General features: G+C 48.1%; 1 protein-coding gene across 1 annotated transcript in view; it reads right to left on the bottom strand.

The window, feature by feature from the left end:
• LOC143981649 (uncharacterized) overlaps positions 1 to 19,227 on the bottom strand; it is a 106,312-nt gene extending 87,085 nt beyond the window's left edge. Inside the window, exon 1 of the mRNA XM_077479643.1 lies at positions 18,904 to 19,227. Coding sequence (XP_077335769.1) covers positions 18,904 to 19,219 — 316 coding nt within the window. The 5' untranslated portion in view covers positions 19,220 to 19,227. The remainder of the gene's footprint in view (positions 1 to 18,903) is intronic.
• Between the last annotated feature and the right edge of the window lie 1,908 nt (positions 19,228 to 21,135).

Here is a 21,135-nt window from a genome sequence, read left to right as displayed (position 1 = left end):
AGAAGGTAACGGTAAGCCCAATTAAATCAGCTATATACTGATGTTGGTCAAGAATGTTTGTGTCTAATCTGCTTGCAATGTTTATGCAAAATTACAATTTTTTTGTTCTTGTTTGACTCTACAGTTTCCTTCAATGCCACAGGAACGGCAGACTGTGGCATCCCACTTTGCCGTTCGTTGGGACTTTCCCAAATGTGGAGGGGCAATTGATGGCAACCACGACCACATAGTTCCACCCCCCAACTCGGGGTTCTACTAACTATAAGGGGTTTAATAGTATTGTGATGTTGGCGGTGGTGTCGGCAACATTTGAGTTCCTCTATGTGGATGTGGGGAAGAATGGCCAGATGTCGGATGGTGGAGTCACTGCCCAGACGGAGTTCTACAAGCGTCTCCAGAGTGATGGCTTGGGAAGGACTCCCATTTGTCTTTGTTGCTGATGAAGCATTTGGGTGAACTTCTGATGAGGCCATTTCCCATATGGACCCTCACCCACCCCGGACCAGCGGGTTTTTAATTACCAGCTGGCCAGAGCCATAAGAGTGGTGGAGAAAGCTTTCAGGATAATGGCCAGCCAGTTCCGCCTATTTCTGACACCAATCCACATAGCGGAATATAAACTGAACCATAATGTGCATGCTGCATTCTGCACAATTTTCTTCGAAAAAATGCAATGAACTATGTGGCCTCAGTTGGGACTGAGGCTGGCTTTCCTGATAGTTCAACCCTGATGGCACTTGAAGCTGGCCATCCTGGCTTACCCCCCAAAGCGCCCGCAAAGTGAGACAAAAATATCTGGAATTATTTGCAGGTAGGGGGGCCATTGATATGCCAGCAAATGTCTGAGACATTTTTTCAATAAATATTTTATATATCTGAACTAATATTTCATTTGATTTACTGCTTGTGTTTCTTTTAGCTGTCTCCTAGGTTCTCCAATGGGCTTTTTTTGGCCATTTTCTTCAATAGCGCAAAACGTTATTTCTTTGATACATGAGGTGACAATCTCTTCTTCAGCTAACTATTATGTTGTGGGTATGCTACAGACGTACCTTGTTTTTGTTAAGGTATGTAATGCATTAATGATTGTTGCAAATTATAAAACACTGTGGGTGTTATATACTAAAGGAAAATCCACTTTGCACTACAATTGCACTTGAAACTGCACTGAAAGTGCACTTGTATTGCAAAGTAAATTTGCCTTTAGTAAATAACCCCCATTGTCACTGTAAACACCAACTTACTCCAAAAAATGGTTTTGAGCATTGAAAGAAGAAGCCACACATTGTTGAGTATAAAACTTTTTACTCAAAGCACATTCACATGTGTTTTTATAAAAGGATTTTTGAACAAACCAATATCTTTGTTGTATAACATTATTTTTTTCATATTAATTAGAAATAGTCTTTTTTGGTTAAACAAGCATGTTTCAAAGCATAACATACGCAACTCAGGAACTTACAAAGTTCAACCTTGATGAAGTGAAGGCAATATGTCAAAACAGTTGATCTTGCCTTCATCAGATGGGGTGATGTCACCCCTGTAAAAGCTAAGCTTGAAGATGCACACAAATTGAGAGTCAAAATAGGGATTTCCCTCTTGACCCCATGCCTAATGTCAACATGTGCTATCTACCATCATGGGGGTTGAATGGACATGCTCTGGGGGTGCAACCCCTTCCTCTCAGCTACTTTATCTGGGAGGTGTTGCACCGGCAAAACACATGTTGACACACTGTGTGCGTCTTCAAAATTTGGCTTTTAAAATACTTTACATAATAAAAAAGGGTAACATTTTTGTGTGTTTTAGATTCTCCCTAAAACATCAATGATGTTCTTAATTTTTTTGAACATCATTGATGTTTTGCTTAAGATTTTCTAAATCGTGATTGCACCCCATTATCTCCCTGATGAGGATCTGGGCACTTTCACTTGTGAAATGACATTCTTCTTCAACATCCACATCACCTTAAAAACAAAACAAAAAAAACACCATGTATTATAAATATGCAGGCATCCATCTATTACCTGAAGCTGTGGTCTCAGACACTCACCTGTTGTGCTGACAATTTCGCCAACATCCAAAACGTCCCCTTCCTCTGCTTGTGTTTTGGTGACTTATCCTTTTTTAGGAGGTGGGGGCTCCCTGGTAGTGATGGACGAACTTCCGACGGGACGTTTCGCGAACGCGAAACGCGAACGGGCACAAACGTTCGCGAAAACGACCGTTCGCCGCGGGCTCCATTGACTTCAATGGGAGGCGAATTTCGCAAACCTTTAGGTCGAATTTGCGGCCACGGGGTAATTATTAGGGGGTAGCACGTAGTCCCACCACCTGGACAATAGCATAATACATGTATGAGGTGAATTTGGGATCGATAACTACAAGCATTTTTTTTTTATTTGGGAAATTGTTCTGACAATTCAGGACTATGGAGCTAATGAAGGCAATGGAGGAGAGGGAAGGTCAGGGACCAGGGTAGGCAAACAAGAGGGTGCAGGAGATACAGAGCACTGACAGCAGCACCGTAATACAGAGCACTGACATCAGCACCGTGACATACAGCGCTGACAGCAGCTCCGTGACATACAGCGCTGACAGCAGCTCCGTGACATACAGCGCTGACAGCAGCTCCGTGACATACAGCGCTGACAGCAGCTCCGTGACATACAGCGCTGACAGCAGCTCCGTGACATACAGCGCTGACAGCAGCACCGTGACATACAGCGCTGACAGCAGCTCCGTGACATACAGCGCTGACAGCAGCTCCGTGACATACAGCGCTGACAGCAGCTCCGTGACATACAGCACTGACAGCAGCTCCGTGACATACAGCGCTGACAGCAGCTCCGTGACATACAGCGCTGACAGCAGCACCGTGACATACAGCGCTGACAGCAGCTCCGTGACATACAGCGCTGACAGCAGCTCCGTGACATACAGCGCTGACAGCAGCTCCGTGACATACAGCACTGACAGCAGCTCCGTGACATACAGCGCTGACAGCAGCTCCGTGACATACAGCGCTGACAGCAGCACCGTGACATACAGCGCTGACAGCAGCTCCGTGACATACAGCGCTGACAGCAGCACCGTGACATACAGCGCTGACAGCAGCTCCGTGACATACAGCGCTGACAGCAGCTCCGTGACATACAGCGCTGACAGCAGCACCGTGACATACAGCGCTGACAGCAGCTCCGTGACATACAGCGCTGACAGCAGCTCCGTGACATACAGCGCTGACAGCAGCTCCGTGACATACAGCGCTGACAGCAGCTCCGTGACATACAGCGCTGACAGCAGCTCCGTGACATACAGCGCTGACAGCAGCACCGTGACATACAGCGCTGACAGCAGCTCCGTGACATACAGCGCTGACAGCAGCTCCGTGACATACAGCGCTGACAGCAGCTCCGTGACATACAGCGCTGACAGCAGCTCCGTGACATACAGCGCTGACAGCAGCTCCGTGACATACAGCGCTGACAGCAGCTCCGTGACATACAGCGCTGACAGCAGCTCCGTGACATACAGCGCTGACAGCAGCACCGTAAGCAGCCCCAGGAGGAAGTCAGCACAGCACAGGGATGGTGTGATCCCCTCATAATAAGAACCCCCAGGAGGAAGTCAGCACAGCACAGGGATGGTGTGATCCCCTCATAATAAGAACCCCCAGGAGGAAGTCAGCACAGCACAGGGATGGTGTGATCCCCTCATAATAAGAACCCCCAGGAGGAAGTCAGCACAGCACAGGGATGGTGGGAGCCCCTCATAATAAGAACACCCAGGAGGAAGTCAGCACAGCACAGGGATGGTGGGAACCCCTCATAATAAGCAGCCCCAGTAGAAATATGACACCGCTCAACCTCTTCAAAGAGGAGGGTAGGGGCATATAGTACGGTGTGCTTTTTTGGGTCAGGGAAGTGAGCCAAATGAATTAAGAAGGTCTGTGTGCTTGATTCCAAAAATTGTTTATAGACATATACATGGTCTACTGATCACATGTGTTGAATTCCTCCGAGATCCATGCCTCATTCATTTTTAGAAATGTGAGGTAGTTAACACTGTGGTGAGCTAGGCGAGTACGCTTATCGGTCACAATCCCCCCTGCTGCGCTGAACGTCCTTTCGGACAGGACACTGGATGAGGGGCAAGCCAACAGTTCGATTGCAAATTGGGCAAGCTCTGGCCAGAGGTCAAGCCTGCCCACCCAGTAGTCTAGGGGTTCATCACTCCTCAGAGCGTCCACATCGGCCGTTAACCCAATGTAGTCGGACACCTGACGGTCTAGGCGTTCCCTGATGCTGGATCCGGATGACACCTGTCGATGGGTCGGCTGAAAGAATGACCTCATATCCGAAGTCACCAACACATCTTCAAACCGGCCTCTTCTTGCAGGCGCTGTTGGATTGGTACCCGCAAATCCTTCTCTGGGAGTGGGAATTGCTCCTCTGCCAGCGCACGCAAAAGCAGAATGCAGCATTTCTCGAAGCAAGGCCTGGAAGTGCTGCATTCTGACAGCCCTCTGCGACGGCGGTAACATTTCCGCCATTTTGTGTTTGTACCGGGGGTCTAAGTACGTTGCCACCCAGTACTGGTCCTTGACCCTCATGCTTTTTATACGGGGGTCCCTATTAAAACACTGGAGCATGAAGGCCCCCATTTGCACTAAAGTGGAAGCGGTGTGGTGGCCTGGCTCCTGCTCATCATCCAGGATAATGTCGTCCTCTTCATTCTCCTCTCCCCATCCTCGCACAACAGGGATCCCAGAAAGGTTTAAAGCATGCTCTTCTTGCTCCTGCTCATCCGCCCCGGCACCATCCTCCTCTGACTCCTCATCAGACTCCTGTTGTTGACTTGTCTCAGATAGAGTAGCCCCCCCTGGGAATTCATCCAGCATTGCGACTTCCTCATCTTCCCGCTCCTGCTCCTCCACAGCCTGATCAATGACACGACGCAATGCACGCTCCAGAAAGAAGGCATAAGGTACCATGTCACTGATGGCGCCATGGCTGCGACTGACCAGTTTGGTGATCTCCTCAAATGGCCGCAGAAGTCTGCATGTGTCGCGCATGAGCAGCCACTGGCGCGGTGAAAAAAAACCCAGCTCCCCAGAACCGTTTCTTTCGCAGAGTTCATACAGGTAGACGTTAACTGCACGTTTCTGCTGGAGCAGCCTATCAAGCATATAGAAGGTTGAGTTCCATCGCGTCGGGCAATCGCAAATAAGACGTCTGACCGGCAGATGGTGTCGCCGCTGAATGTCAGCAAGGCGAGCCATGGCCGTGTAAGATCTTCTGAAATGGGCCGAGATTTTCCTTGCCTGCCGCAAGATGTCCTGGACCCCAGGGTATTTGACAAGGAATCGCTGCACGACCAAGTTTAAGACGTGTGCCATGCACGGCACGTGCGTGATTTTGCCCTGTTTCAATGCGCTAAGCAGATTGGCACCGTTGTCACACACCACTTTACCAACTGTCAAATTGAGCGGTGTTAGCCACTCATCTGCCTGTGAACGCAAAGCTGAAAGGAGTGCCGGGCCAGTGTGGCTCTTTGCTTCCAGGCACAACAGACGCAGCACGGCATGGCAACGTCTCACCTGGCATGTGGAATAGGTTCTGGGGAGCTTGGGCGGTGCAGTGGAAGAGACGCTAGCAGCGGAAAAGGAGGAGGCAGCTGAGGAGGAGAGGGAGGAGGATGGAGTAGGAGGAGGAGAAGAAGAGTCAGGCCTGCATGCAATCCGTGGTGGTAAAACCAAATCTACACGGGTGCCACGGGTTACATGCTTGACGGCCGTCAGAAGGTTCACCCAGTGGGCAGTAAAACTGATATACCTTCCCTGCCCGTGTTTGCTAGACCACGTGTCTGTGGTCAGATGTATCTTGGCACCGACACTGTGTGCCAGAGATACATTCACTTGCCGCTGAACATGGCCATATAGCTCTGGGATGCCCTTCTCTGAGAAATACTTCCTTCCTGGGACCTTCCATTGTGGTGTTCCAATGGCCACAAATTTGCGAAAGGCCTCCGAGTCCACCAGTTTATATGGCAGTAGTTGGCGGGCTATGAGTTCTGACAAGCCAGCCGCCAACCGTTGGGCAAGAGGGTTATCCGGCGTCATCATTTTTTTACGCTCAAACATTAGGCCCACGGAAGCCTGCCTTTTTGCAGAAAAATGTGAGCTTGGCGTGATGGAAGGTGGAGTGGAGGACAATTGTGAGGAGAGAGGAGAAGGAGAAGTAGAAGACGAGGCTGGACGGTGAGAGCCTGCAGTGTGGCTTTGTGTGTTCCGTTGCTCCCACTGGGCTCGGTGATGGCTGCTCATGTGCCTTCTTAAGGCGGTCGTCCCTAGGTGAGTATTGGGCTTACCGCGACTAACGCGTTGACTGCAAAGATTGCAGATGGCAACGCTATTGTCAGCAGCGGACACGTTAAAAAAAGCCCACACTGCGGAGCCATGTGCCGGTGTCCTGGGAGCGCCAGATGTGACCGTACATGGTCGATGACTCGCTCCTGATACATTTGCAGTCTGCTTTGTCCCTGCTGTGCAATGTAAGTCATTGCTGCTTCTCCTCCCTATCTGCTGGTCCATATCTCCCTCTGAACTCCCCTCCTCTTCCTCTCTTGTGGGCACCCACGTGACATCACTAGACACGTCATCATCAACGTCACCTTCCCCACCGCTATAAGTAGAGTAGGCAGCAACACCGGGGACCAACCTCCTCCTTGGGCTGATCTGGGTACTGGCGTCAGACTGCTGAGTAGCGCTTGTTGCTACCTCCTCTTCCTGATCCAATACCAAGAGTGGCTGCGCATCAGAAATGTCCTCTTGATATGGATCGGAAAATAATTCCAGTGACTCAAGCGGAAGGTATGTGGTGGTGGTGGTGGTGGTCGTGTTGTTGGTGGTAGTGTCTTTGGGGGTGCACATAGCAGAGAGTGAAGAAGAGGGTGCAGATCGAGAGGATGAGGAGGGTGCAGAAGAATAAGGCTGAGTGAGCCACTCAACCAAGTCTGGTGCGTCCTTTAAAGTAATTGAACGCACCTTCTGCAACTTCCCACTTTGGCTCAAGGCTGTTGCTCCTGCCCTACCCCTACCACCCCTGCGGAAGGGCCTGCCTCTTCCTCTGCCTGTCATTTTTTAAATCACCCTGTGACAAAACTCTTAGTCCCTATACCGCTGAAGGACTGCTGCAGTATAGGGCAGCGGTCAGCAGTAGTGCACGTCAACCCTATGTATTGTGGACCGATAGCGGTCCTTACAGAACAGCAGACTGTACTGCACTCAGGCCTATGTACCGTAGCACCCTATACCAAGTTACCAGTCCTTATAAAAACTTTTGTGGACCAAGCAGGTTGTGTGTTAGTGATTAGCAGACTGTACGTCAGTCCCTATACCAATGAAGGACTGCTGCAGTATAGGGCAGCGGTCAGCAGTAGTGCACGGCAACCCTATGTATTGTGGACCGATAGCGGTCCTTACAGAACAGCAGACTGTACTGCACTCAGGCCTATGTACCGTAGCACCCTATACCAAGTTACCAGTCCTTATAAAAACTTTTGTGGACCAAGCAGGTTGTGTGTTAGTGATTAGCAGACTGTACGTCAGTCCCTATACCAATGAAGGACTGCTGCAGTATAGGGCAGCGGTCAGCAGTAGTGCACGGCAACCCTATGTATTGTGGACCGATAGCGGTCCTTACAGAACAGCAGACTGTACTGCACTCAGGCCTATGTACCGTAGCACCCTATACCAAGTTACCAGTCCTTATAAAAACTTTTGTGGACCAAGCAGGTTGTGTGTTAGTGATTAGCAGACTGTACGTCAGTCCCTATACCAATGAAGGACTGCTGCAGTATAGGGCAGCGGTCAGCAGTAGTGCACGGCAACCCTATGTATTGTGGACCGATAGCGGTCCTTACAGAACAGCAGACTGTACTGCACTCAGGCCTATGTACCGTAGCACCCTATACCAAGTTACCAGTCCTTATAAAAACTTTTGTGGACCAAGCAGGTTGTGTGTTAGTGATTAGCAGACTGTACGTCAGTCCCTATACCAATGAAGGACTGCTGCAGTATAGGGCAGCGGTCAGCAGTAGTGCACGGCAACCCTATGTATTGTGGACCGATAGCGGTCCTTACAGAACAGCAGACTGTAACGCACTCAGGCCTATGTACCGTAGCACCCTATACCAAGTTACCAGTCCTTATAAGAACTTTTGTGGACCAAGCAGGTTGTGTGTTAGTGATTAGCAGACTGTACGTCAGTCCCTATACCAATGAAGGACTGCTGCAGTATAGGGCAGCGGTCAGCAGTAGTGCACGGCAACCCTATGTATTGTGGACCGATAGCGGTCCTTACAGAACAGCAGACTGTACTGCACTCAGGCCTATGTACCGTAGCACCCTATACCAAGTTACCAGTCCTTATAAGAACTTTTGTGGACCAAGCAGGTTGTGTGTTAGTGATTAGCAGACTGTACGTCAGTCCCTATACCAATGAAGGACTGCTGCAGTATAGGGCAGCGGTCAGCAGTAGTGCACGGCAACCCTATGTATTGTGGACCGATAGCGGTCCTTACAGAACAGCAGACTGTACTGCACTCAGGCCTATGTACCGTAGCACCCTATACCAAGTTACCAGTCCTTATAAGAACTTTTGTGGACCAAGCAGGTTGTGTGTTAGTGTTTAGCAGACTGTGCGTCAGTCCCTATACCGCTGAAGGACTGCTGCAGTATAGGGCAGCGGTCAGCAGTAGTGCACGGCAACCCTATGTATTGTGGACCGATAGCGGTCCTTACAGAACAGCAGACTGTACTGCACTCAGGCCTATGTACCGTAGCACCCTATACCAAGTTACCAGTCCTTATAAGAACTTTTGTGGACCAAGCAGGTTGTGTGTTAGTGTTTAGCAGACTGTGCGTCAGTCCCTATACCGCTGAAGGACTGCTGCAGTATAGGGCAGCGGTCAGCAGTAGTGCACGGCAACCCTATGTATTGTGGACCGATAGCGGTCCTTACAGAACAGCAGACTGTACTGCACTCAGGCCTATGTACCGTAGCACCCTATACCAAGTTACCAGTCCTTATAAGAACTTTTGTGGACCAAGCAGGTTGTGTGTTAGTGATTAGCAGACTGTACGTCAGTCCCTATACCAATGAAGGACTGCTGCAGTATAGGGCAGCGGTCAGCAGTAGTGCACGGCAACCCTATGTATTGTGGACCGATAGCGGTCCTTACAGAACAGCAGACTGTAACGCACTCAGGCCTATGTACCGTAGCACCCTATACCAAGTTACCAGTCCTTATAAGAACTTTTGTGGACCAAGCAGGTTGTGTGTTAGTGATTAGCAGACTGTACGTCAGTCCCTATACCAATGAAGGACTGCTGCAGTATAGGGCAGCGGTCAGCAGTAGTGCACGGCAACCCTATGTATTGTGGACCGATAGCGGTCCTTACAGAACAGCAGACTGTAACGCACTCAGGCCTATGTACCGTAGCACCCTATACCAAGTTACCAGTCCTTATAAGAACTTTTGTGGACCAAGCAGGTTGTGTGTTAGTGATTAGCAGACTGTACGTCAGTCCCTATACCAATGAAGGACTGCTGCAGTATAGGGCAGCGGTCAGCAGTAGTGCACGGCAACCCTATGTATTGTGGACCGATAGCGGTCCTTACAGAACAGCAGACTGTACTGCACTCAGGCCTATGTACCGTAGCACCCTATACCAAGTTACCAGTCCTTATAAGAACTTTTGTGGACCAAGCAGGTTGTGTGTTAGTGTTTAGCAGACTGTGCGTCAGTCCCTATACCGCTGAAGGACTGCTGCAGTATAGGGCAGCGGTCAGCAGTAGTGCACGTCAACCCTATGTATTGTGGACCGATAGCGGTCCTTACAGAACAGCAGACTGTACTGCACTCAGGCCTATGTACCGTAGCACCCTATACCAAGTTACCAGTCCTTATAAGAACTTTTGTGGACCAAGCAGGTTGTGTGTTAGTGTTTAGCAGACTGTGCGTCAGTCCCTATACCGCTGAAGGACTGCTGCAGTATAGGGCAGCGGTCAGCAGTAGTGCACGGCAACCCTATGTATTGTGGACCGATAGCGGTCCTTACAGAACAGCAGACTGTACTGCACTCAGGCCTATGTACCGTAGCACCCTATACCAAGTTACCAGTCCTTATAAGAACTTTTGTGGACCAAGCAGGTTGTGTGTTAGTGATTAGCAGACTGTACGTCAGTCCCTATACCAATGAAGGACTGCTGCAGTATAGGGCAGCGGTCAGCAGTAGTGCACGGCAACCCTATGTATTGTGGACCGATAGCGGTCCTTACAGAACAGCAGACTGTAACGCACTCAGGCCTATGTACCGTAGCACCCTATACCAAGTTACCAGTCCTTATAAGAACTTTTGTGGACCAAGCAGGTTGTGTGTTAGTGATTAGCAGACTGTACGTCAGTCCCTATACCAATGAAGGACTGCTGCAGTATAGGGCAGCGGTCAGCAGTAGTGCACGGCAACCCTATGTATTGTGGACCGATAGCGGTCCTTACAGAACAGCAGACTGTAACGCACTCAGGCCTATGTACCGTAGCACCCTATACCAAGTTACCAGTCCTTATAAGAACTTTTGTGGACCAAGCAGGTTGTGTGTTAGTGATTAGCAGACTGTACGTCAGTCCCTATACCAATGAAGGACTGCTGCAGTATAGGGCAGCGGTCAGCAGTAGTGCACGGCAACCCTATGTATTGTGGACCGATAGCGGTCCTTACAGAACAGCAGACTGTACTGCACTCAGGCCTATGTACCGTAGCACCCTATACCAAGTTACCAGTCCTTATAAGAACTTTTGTGGACCAAGCAGGTTGTGTGTTAGTGTTTAGCAGACTGTGCGTCAGTCCCTATACCGCTGAAGGACTGCTGCAGTATAGGGCAGCGGTCAGCAGTAGTGCACGTCAACCCTATGTATTGTGGACCGATAGCGGTCCTTACAGAACAGCAGACTGTACTGCACTCAGGCCTATGTACCGTAGCACCCTATACCAAGTTACCAGTCCTTATAAGAACTTTTGTGGACCAAGCAGGTTGTGTGTTAGTGTTTAGCAGACTGTGCGTCAGTCCCTATACCGCTGAAGGACTGCTGCAGTATAGGGCAGCGGTCAGCAGTAGTGCACGGCAACCCTATGTATTGTGGACCGATAGCGGTCCTTACAGAACAGCAGACTGTACTGCACTCAGGCCTATGTACCGTAGCACCCTATACCAAGTTACCAGTCCTTATAAGAACTTTTGTGGACCAAGCAGGTTGTGTGTTAGTGATTAGCAGACTGTACGTCAGTCCCTATACCAATGAAGGACTGCTGCAGTATAGGGCAGCGGTCAGCAGTAGTGCACGGCAACCCTATGTATTGTGGACCGATAGCGGTCCTTACAGAACAGCAGACTGTACCGCACCCAAGCCTATGTACCGTAGCACCCTAGACAGACCAAGTTACCAGTCCTGATAAAGAGCTTTGTGGAACAAGTGAGTTGTGAATGATTAGCAGACTGCAGCAGAAGGGCAGCAGTCAAGTATAATATTCTTTCTATATTTGGAAGAAAGAATATTATACGTGTACAAGCCTATTACCGTACCACTGATACCAGTCCTGAAAAGAACCTTTGTGGAACTAATAGTAACAGCAAGTCTTTAAAATTATCCTCACTGCCTGACAACACTGCTTCCTGCCTGTCCCTATACAAATTGGCAAAAAAGAGTAGGCTGGAACGATTAGCTGGAACAGCTCTTTTGTGGACCTGATAGTAACAGCTAATGATGATGATGATGATGATGATGAAGAAAGACTAATCTGGCTGAGCTGTCCCTAAAATAGCAGCATACAGCGCTCTGTCCCTTTATCTAAACTGACAAAAGAAACTCAGGCTGCTGACCTAACACCTATACCAGTCCTGAAAAGAACTTTTGTGTACCAAATAGCTAGCGTTTTCTCTGTCCCTACTCCACACAGGATCCTTTCCCTACAGTGACAGAAGAAAGAATGTAAAATGGCCACCGGATCGGGTGTATTTATAGGTTAGGGGGAATGTCCAAGTGTCCATGAGCTGTCATGTCTCAATTGGTTGTCCTGTAACACATGATAAACGTGTCACGAAAGGTTAAAGTTCTTGTATACATTAAACACGTAAGTCCGCCGGGGCGAACGACGGAAAAAGGCGTTCGAACCCGCGGACGGCGAAAGTCGGAAATTCGCCGCGAAACGACCGCCGGGCGAACCGTTCGGCCATCACTACTCCCTGGTGTCCTCAGATGTCCCAAGTCTTTTCTCCCCTATGTGAATAAAAAAAAGGTATACTTAGCACACACATATTTGAGGCCAGAAATAGGAATATGAAACATTGCTTGGAAGTGTCGTACAATTGTCTGTTTTGGCAGAGTTCCAAGCTGAAGACATTTTTATTTCCTTTCCAATGCTGGAATACTTACCTTTTTTGGACAAGTTTCACACATGGCACATCTGTGTGGGACATCGCACAGCATTTGTCTGTTTGGGAAGAAATCCAAGTTGAAGACATGATTAAAATTCCCTTTTTACCAACGTGCAATACTTACCTTTTTTTGGGCAAGTTTCACAGATGGAGACACCCCAAGTATCCACTGGAGCACCTGTGTAGGTTACTCTAAAAAATGTGCTCTGGTGTCCCACACTAGTGCTCCTGCGTCCAGATGTGTAAACACCTGCTGAGTGTCCTCTCCTTAAGGCTGGGTTCACACCGCTGCGGGGGGAGAACCGGATGTGATTCGCACAGCAAATCACATCCGATCTCCGTAGCGCTGCGAGTTCAGCCATACAGATAGTATGGCTGAACTCGCAGCAGTCCCGCAGCAAACTCGCACAGGACCCTTTTTTGGGTCCGCAACGGAATCGGATCGCATGGGGGTTCACACCATGCGATCCGATTCCTGTGCGAGTCGGCAGATCGCACTGCGATATGCCGACGGATCTGGGGGTGTCATTAACATAACATTGACACCCCCAGCCGTCCGCATAGGGCAGTGTGAACTGCCGGCGGGAGGTGAGCGATGCGGGAAAACGCCGCGGATTCGCGGCGTTCCCGCATCGCAATAGTGTGAACCTAGCCTTACACTGAATCAAGTTTGCATTTCATTCTAGTTACAAACCCATCTAGACAACAAACTTCTTTGCATGTGCCCAAAACATTGTATTTTAGTGAGCGAACGGACAATGTTTCCTATGACCGATTAATGTGCCCATAACCATGAAAGTTGCCATTTTAAACTGTACAACAGTAAAGAAAAACACATGGAGCAGCATGCAAGTAATAATAATAATAGGAACATAGGACAACTACTTACTTTTTAGAAGCACTCTCTTGATCCTTCTGTACTGATCGTGCTCCTTCAATTTGAGGTCTGACCATCGTTTCCTCAGTTGATTCTTGAAACGTCATACCCCAAAATTCTTCTGCAGACTCTTCACAACTTTAGTCCTGATCTTGACTTTCTGACATTTGGGTTTGAGTATGGTCCATGCTTCCCATCATAGTCGGCCCTCTTGAAGATATCCACCATCTCCACCATCTCTACAAAGGACATATTTGCGGCCTTAAATCTCCTCCTGGATCGGGACGTTCGTGGTTCTGAGCTTTTGTCGTCGTTGCTGAGATTGTCATGCACCTGCTGTGTCTCCGCCATGTGCTCTCTCCACGAAAGACAAGGGGCGGGGAATAGACTAGAAAGAACATCGGGGCAGGCGGAGTTTCACACATGCGCAGTGTATATAAAGCGGAACATGTGTGTGTGTCATACGTATGATCTGTAAGCGGATGACGAAGTAACGGAAGCGTTGATCGTTCTAACGAAGGTACGATATTAACTTGCTGCATCACTGGCCTTATAATGCTTATAGATTGAGGCCTATATTGGGTCAAGATTAGGAGAGTTTAGCCTGACATTAGTGCTTGACTTGTGTTGTGTCTTGCAGAGAAAATGGATGGGTTCAAAGACCACAGCTTTCTCCCAATCTTCATAGAGAAGTTCAGGAAGCTGCCCTGTCTGTGGCAGGTCAAACATCTGCATTATAACAACAAATTAAAGAGGCAGGCAGCGATGGAGAAACTCCTGGAGTTGGTGAAGCCACAGGTCCCCATGGCAAACATCCCCTATTTAAAAACAAAAATTGGTGGCCTGAGGAGCACATATTTTAGGGAGCGCAAGAAGGTCCAGGATTCCCAGAGATCAGGAATAGCAGCAGATGACATTTATGTCCACAGGCTGTAGTACTATGACAGACTGCATTTTCTGTCAGACCAGACTGAAGTCAGGCCAGCACTCTCCAAACTTCCTTCCACCCTTCCTTCAACGATTCCTTCCACCTCAGCTGAGGCTTCCGATGCTTAATCTGGGCCTTCCAGCCAGGAAGAAGTGGAGTAGCCCAGCTTGAGCCAGGTATAGCATTGTTCAACATATTTCTTTTCAAAAAATGAATGTTAACTAGATGTTATTATTGATCACTAATTGCTGATTTAATAAAGTGTTTTACAGATCAATAGACAGTAGTGGCCAAAAATGATTGTGACAAGAATGAAAAATGCTAGGTCAGAATTTTCTATTTATTAACATTCAATTTGCAACAGTCATGAGCTGAAAACTGTGTATGATTGATGAACAAAAAACTAAAACTATGCCCCTTTTTCATACACAGGAAAGCCTCTGCCAGGAGGAGGCTGTGGAATGTGGCAGCCAGGAAGAGGCTGTGGAATGTGGCAGCCAGGAGGTGGCGGGGTAGGTGTCAGCCAGGAGGTGGCGGGGCCAAGTAGCCTGACAGAGTTCCAAGTCCCTCTCCTCCGCCTTTCACCAAAAAGGCCCAAGAAGGGGAGTAATGTGGTGGAGTCAGCCCTCAGGCTGATTGGGGAGGCTTCTGCGGCCCTCAGAACCACCCCCACTCTTCAAGAGGCCTTTGCCTCCATGGCTGCATGCAAACTGCAGGAAATGGAGGAGGGCCAGTGCTTCTTGTGTGAGGAAATCATGTACCTCACACTAAATAAGGGTTTGAGGGGCGAAATCACCAACAAAACCCACCTGTGTGAGTTGGACCATCCTCCTCCTGCCACCACACCTCCAACACCTCAGCCACAGCCTGGATGTAAGTCTGGAAAGAAGAGTGGAAGGAAGACAAGAAAGTGATGGCCTGGGTTCAGTCTGGTCTGACAAAAGATGCAGGCTGTTGTATGATCATAGCCTGGGGACATATATGTCCTCTGCTGCTGTTCCTGATCTCTTGTAGTCTGGGATCGGATTGTGCTCACTATTATATGGACTCCTCAGGCCACCAATTTTGGCTGGCAAATAATTGATGTGTGCCCTGGGGTACAAAGGCTTCGCCAATTTCATCAGTTTCTCCAGCATTGCCTTCCTCTTTATTTGGTTATGACCCCGTAATAAAGGGATATTTATTTTTCACAAATACTTGCCTATGTTTTTTCCTTCAAAAAGGACAGTTTGTTTGTGAGTAGGCAGGTACATTTCAAAAATACAATGTGGAATTAACAAGGGACACCAACCAAACCTCCTTGAGGTTAAAAAATACCAGATAATAATGGTGTTGTGGTAACTTGACACACAAAACCCACAAAAAAATTAGGGAGATCACCAAAAAAAAAACAAGAACAAAAAAACACAGGAGATCTTGATAAAAAAACATATTCACTATAAAAAACCCCCAAAAAAATTCTTCTGGATGAACAAAATATATATATATATATATTTATAAAATCACAAGAAATAATAAAGAAATCAGTTTGTGAGAACTGTGTGAGAATATGAGCAGCAAAACAATTTCATTCTTCTAGCACTATAAAGAAGAAGAGAATATGCTTAATTTAAAGATTTTAAAATTTGCAGCGTGACGAATGTGCTACCTCCATTACTAACGGTAGTTTTACCAGACCTAGCGCTTCCGTCTTGTAATTTACTCTGAGCAGGCGTGGCACTTTGTACGTCGGAATCGTATACACACACAATCGGAAATTTGGGCGAATGGATTTTGTTGTCGGAAAATTTCAGAACCAGGTCTTAAATTTTGTGTGACGGAAATTCCGATGGAAACTGTCCGATGGAGCCTACATGCTCCGATTGCACATTTTAGTTGGAAAGTCCGATCGTGTGTATGGGGCATAACAGAGTTTCTTCTAAGATTGCCCTGTATTTGGCTCCATCCATCTTCCCATCAACTCTGATCAGCTTCCCTGTCCTTGCTGAAGAAATGCATCCCCACAACATGATGCTGCCACCACCATGTTTCACGGTGGGGATGGTGTGTTCAGTGCGATGTGCAGTGTTAGTTTTCTGCCACACATATCATTTTCCTTTAGGTCAAAAGGTTAAATTGTGGTCTTATCTGACCAGAGCCCCTTCTTCCACATGCTTGCTGTGTCCACCATATGACTTCTCGCAAACTGCAAACAGGACTTGTTATGGCTTTTTTTCAGAAATGTCTTTCTTCTTGTCACTCTACCATAAAGTGCAGATTTGTGGAGAGACGACTAATAGTTGTCCTGTGGACAGATTCTCCCCCCTGAGCTGTGGATCTCTGCGGCTCCTCCAGAGTTACCATGGACCTCTTGGCTCTTCTCTGATGAATGCTCTCCATGCCCAGCCTGTCGGGCCAGGCAATTGTTTTTTTGTTTTTTTTACTATGTAGCGGATGACATTTTGGTTATAATGTCATACGCATGTAAATTTAGTTTTTGCCTCAGAACAGTAGGGGTTCTGAGGGTTAATTGAGTAGGTAGGCCTTAACACCAGTCTGACCAGGCTCTGTTTAGAAGTTCTTCCTGGTCATGTGGACGGTGAGGTGCACATGACAGGCCAGAACCAAGTCTGGTTGGATGTTTGGGTATCGGCCTTCTCGGAACCAATCAGTGGGAATGCCGGGGGCCCACTGAGGAGTCTGGGAGGGGGTACTTAAGAGGTGTGAGTCAGGTGTTTGGGGAGAGGAGTTTTCAAGACCCGTGGGGTCTGTTCTGGTTCCAGGACTGGGGTAGCCCCTTGAGGGGTCCCGGGGTGTTCAACACCCCGCAACATGTTCCTGTTAGAGGCCCCTGATAGACCTGTCTGGTCTGGGGTAGGGATCTGTCTGTTCCTGAGTCTCAGAACCGGCTGATCCGAGGCGCAGTAACTGAGGGAGGATTCAAGGTGTCCAGGTGTGCTCTCGGCTAGGAGAGGCCCCACAGCTCGTGGAAGTGACCGGGGGAGGACTCTTCGGAGGAGGGCCTGCAAGTGGCATCCTGGGAAATGCCTGGTTACTGAGTTGGGAAGGACATTGATGAATTCACGCTTTTCCAGTACCATTGAGGAGGCGGGAAACGTTCCAGGTACTGAGGAAAAGGTTCCTGTTCGCCTTTGGTTACAACTTGTACACGTTCACAGGACTGTTTCAAGTTTTGAGTCAATGTTCTGACTGGCATTAACTCTGGTTAGAGATCTGTTCAGCTTTGAAGTACCCGGCTGCGAGTGGCTACTCTCTGGGTGGAATTAGAGACTTTGCTAGACCTGCAGTTCAAGGTGCCTGAGTTCTTCACCCGTGCCCTCTGTTCCCAAAGAGACTGTGTTGTTTGGAAGTTAATATTTTAAAAGAGGACTTCATCTGTGTCAGCATTCAAGTTGTTGGGTATCAACCCTGTGAACCCCTAGACATGGAAGAGCAGGCTGAGAGAAGGTAACTGGTAAGCCCAATAAGTCAAGGCCACACAGCAAAGGTTGTGGCCGCTACAACTATATAAACAATTGTTTTACACAATATCTATATACGATACACGCAAATATGTGTGTGTTTTGCTATAGGTTGTTGTAGGTTCTCTCTATTCTACGTGTATCATATATAACAGGAATTATGCGAATTAATGATTAGTGTCACCTGCTTTATAAGTAGATCTATGCTGCTCTTTCTGTGTAATGATTAAGCACACTTGGAGTGTGTGAAATGCATCTACCAGCTTTCTGTCAACACTTGGGATGTTATGAATAAAAAAGAATTTTAATCCAGTACAGAGTGTGGCCATTTCTTCTATTATTGCCAGGCCGGTCAGTTTAGGTGGACGGCCGTGTCTTGGTAGGTTTGTAGTTGTGCCATACTCTTTCCATTTTCAGATGATGGATTGAACAGAGCTCCGTGAGATGATTAAAGCTTGGGATATTGTTTTATAACCTAACCCTGCTTTATACTTCTCCAAACTTTATCCCTGACCTGTCTGGTGTGTTCATTGGCCTTCATGATGCTGTTTGTTTACTAAGGTTATCCAACAAACCTCTGAAGGCTTCACAGAACAGCTGTATTTATACTGAGATTAAATTACACACATGTGGACTCTATTTACTAATTAGGTGACTTCTGAAGACAATTGGGTTGACTAGATTTTAGTTAGGGATATCAGAGTATAGGGGACTGAATACAAATGCACCCCCCCCCCCCCCACACACACACACACACACCTTTCACATATTTGTAAAACATGTTGAAAACCATTTAACATTTTCCTTCCACTTCACAATTATGTGCCACTTTGTGTTGGTCTATCAGATAAAATCCCAATAAAATACATTTTTGTTTTTGACTGTAACATGATAAAATGTGGAAATTTTCATCATGTCTTTGGGGTGTGGGAGGAAACCCATGTAAGCTCAGGGAGAACATGCACATAATGCCTTGGCTAAGATTTGAACTAAGGACCCCAGTGCTGCACGGCAGAAGTACTTACCATTAAGCCACCGTGCTGCATCATTTTCACACTTGAATTATTCACGCATATGGCAGAAACACAACATTTTCCACCCATAGAGCAGTGTAATACAGTATATATGGACTCTTACCCAATACACGGATCTCTGTAGAGGATATTAGATATTCTGGAATATCATAACACCAAATCTTATACACACAGGAATCCTCCTTCCTGGCATGTCTCAGCTTCCAGCAGCCGCTCCCTGTGTGCAGTTGGAGTCTGGGGTCTCGAGATTTACTATTATTGTAATAACAGTGACTTTCCAGCAATGTCCTATCCTCCCCTCCGCATACTTTGTACAATTCCACAGTAACATCATCCTTAGGACATTTCATATTACAGTCAGTGATGTCTGACCCGCTCTGTACATACACCGTTTCTGATGACACCGATATGATCATCATATACAGGCTACCTGGGAGGAGAAGACAAATCAGAAATGTGAGCAGAACTTTCATAGCGTCCTTAAATGAAAGCGATATTACACCCAAAACCCCAAAATGTTATATATTGCAGCTTACCAATGATTAGATGTGGTGGCTGCACTCATTTTCTTTTTTATGCCCTTTTGCCCCTGTTTTCACCTGGTGATCTGGCCAGTAGCACACCTCCTCTGGATGAAGGAGCACAGGTGAGATTTTGGATAGCAGCATTATCAGTCTGAGGAGTGTTATATGTACTAGCAGATTTAGATACACTAACAAACGGAAGTCAAACTCCAGCTAAAACTTTATGCTAGGTTCACACATGTGTGGATAGTTACCGCTGTGGTACCGCACTTGTTTCAGCAGCCACAATCCCCCACACAGGAAAACGTGCAGCTGTTCTGGAGAAGCATGCAAGCAGGGACGTTTTTTTCCACTGGGCATGCTGGGCAGTTGCCCGGGGGCCCTACTTGCCTGGAGGGCCCCACCCAGGGCCAATCCTCAGCACTGCGACAGAGGCTGCGGCTGCCCCAGCATTCATAGCACGCCCACACATAGCGGCTAGTGAACAAGCTCCGTCCACCTCTTCCATGTTCTTCAGACAGCATGGAGAGGGAGCGTAGCGGAAAGACAGCCCTGATTGATAGCTGGTGCTGCCTTGCTGCTGTGAGTGACACACTGTACTGCACCAGGCGGGCGGCCTCAAGTAAGTCTACCGTAACACAGTCTACAAGTAAGTTCACTGTTCAAGTTGTGCATCAAACACAGCCACTGTCTGTGCCCCTCAATAGCTGCCACTGTCCCCATCAAACACAGCCACTGTGCCCATTAAAGCTGCAACTGTGCCCATCAAAGCAGCGCCATCTTACTGATTGGGCACACCTTGGCACAGCGCTTGTGATAGACAATATGTGGGTCCAATGCTGGGATGTGTTCCATCTATCACAAGTGTGGAATCAGGAGCATGGCAGGGCTGTGTGTGACGATGAGCAGAGCAGAGGCAATTTCAATGTAAGCTGTAACAGTGGCTATCCATTCTGTTATCCTGCCCCGAACTCCTATTCCACCTGTCATGATCTGGCCGTCCTCTCTTCCTCCGCCCCTGGCGAGGCTGCAATGGGGGTACAGTGAGGCTACAGGGGGCACAGTGAGGCCGCAATGGGGGCACAGTGAGGCTGCAATGGGGGCACAGTGAGGCTGCAAGGGGGGCACAGTGAGGCTGCAAGGGGGGCACAATGAGGCCACAATATTGGCACAGTGAGGCTGCGATGTTGGCACAGTGAGACTGCAATGACAGTGAGGCTGCAATATTGGCACAGTGAGGCTGCAATGTTGGGCACAGTAAGGCTGCAAGGGGCACAGTGAGGCTGCAATGGGGGCACAGTGAGGCTGCAATGTTGGGCACAGTGAGGCTGCAATGTTGGGCACAGTGAGGCTGCAATGTTGGGCACAGTGAGGCCGCAATATTGGTTACAGTGAGGCCGCAATGTTGGGCACAGTGCGGCCGCAATGTTGGGCACAGTGAGGAATTATACTTTAATTCTTGAGAGTAGGGGTGAAAATTGGGACAGGCTTGTAGGGGCCCCAGTGCATTACTTTGCCTAGGGGCCCATGGTGCTGTTAAGATGGCCCCGGGTGTCACTATAGAAGATGGGGGGGATTTCACTATAGAAGATGGGGGGGATTTCACTATAGAAGATGGGGGTGTTACTATAGAAGATGAGAATAATGCCCTGTACACACGATCAGACATTCCAACAATAAAATCCATCGGATTGGCTCAAACTTGTCTTGCATACACACGGTCGCACAAAGTTGTCGGAAATTCTGATCGTCAAGAACGTGGTGACGTACAACACATACAACAGGACCATAAAAAGGAAGTTCAATAGCCA

Source organism: Lithobates pipiens, unplaced genomic scaffold, assembly GCF_037356315.1.
Source record: "Lithobates pipiens isolate NorthernLeopardFrog02 unplaced genomic scaffold, aLitPip1_a1.2 Scaffold_16, whole genome shotgun sequence".
NCBI classification, from domain to species: Eukaryota; Metazoa; Chordata; class Amphibia; order Anura; family Ranidae; genus Lithobates; species Lithobates pipiens.
Note: the sequence above shows the minus strand (reverse complement) of the source record. Positions and strands in the feature narration are given on the sequence as shown.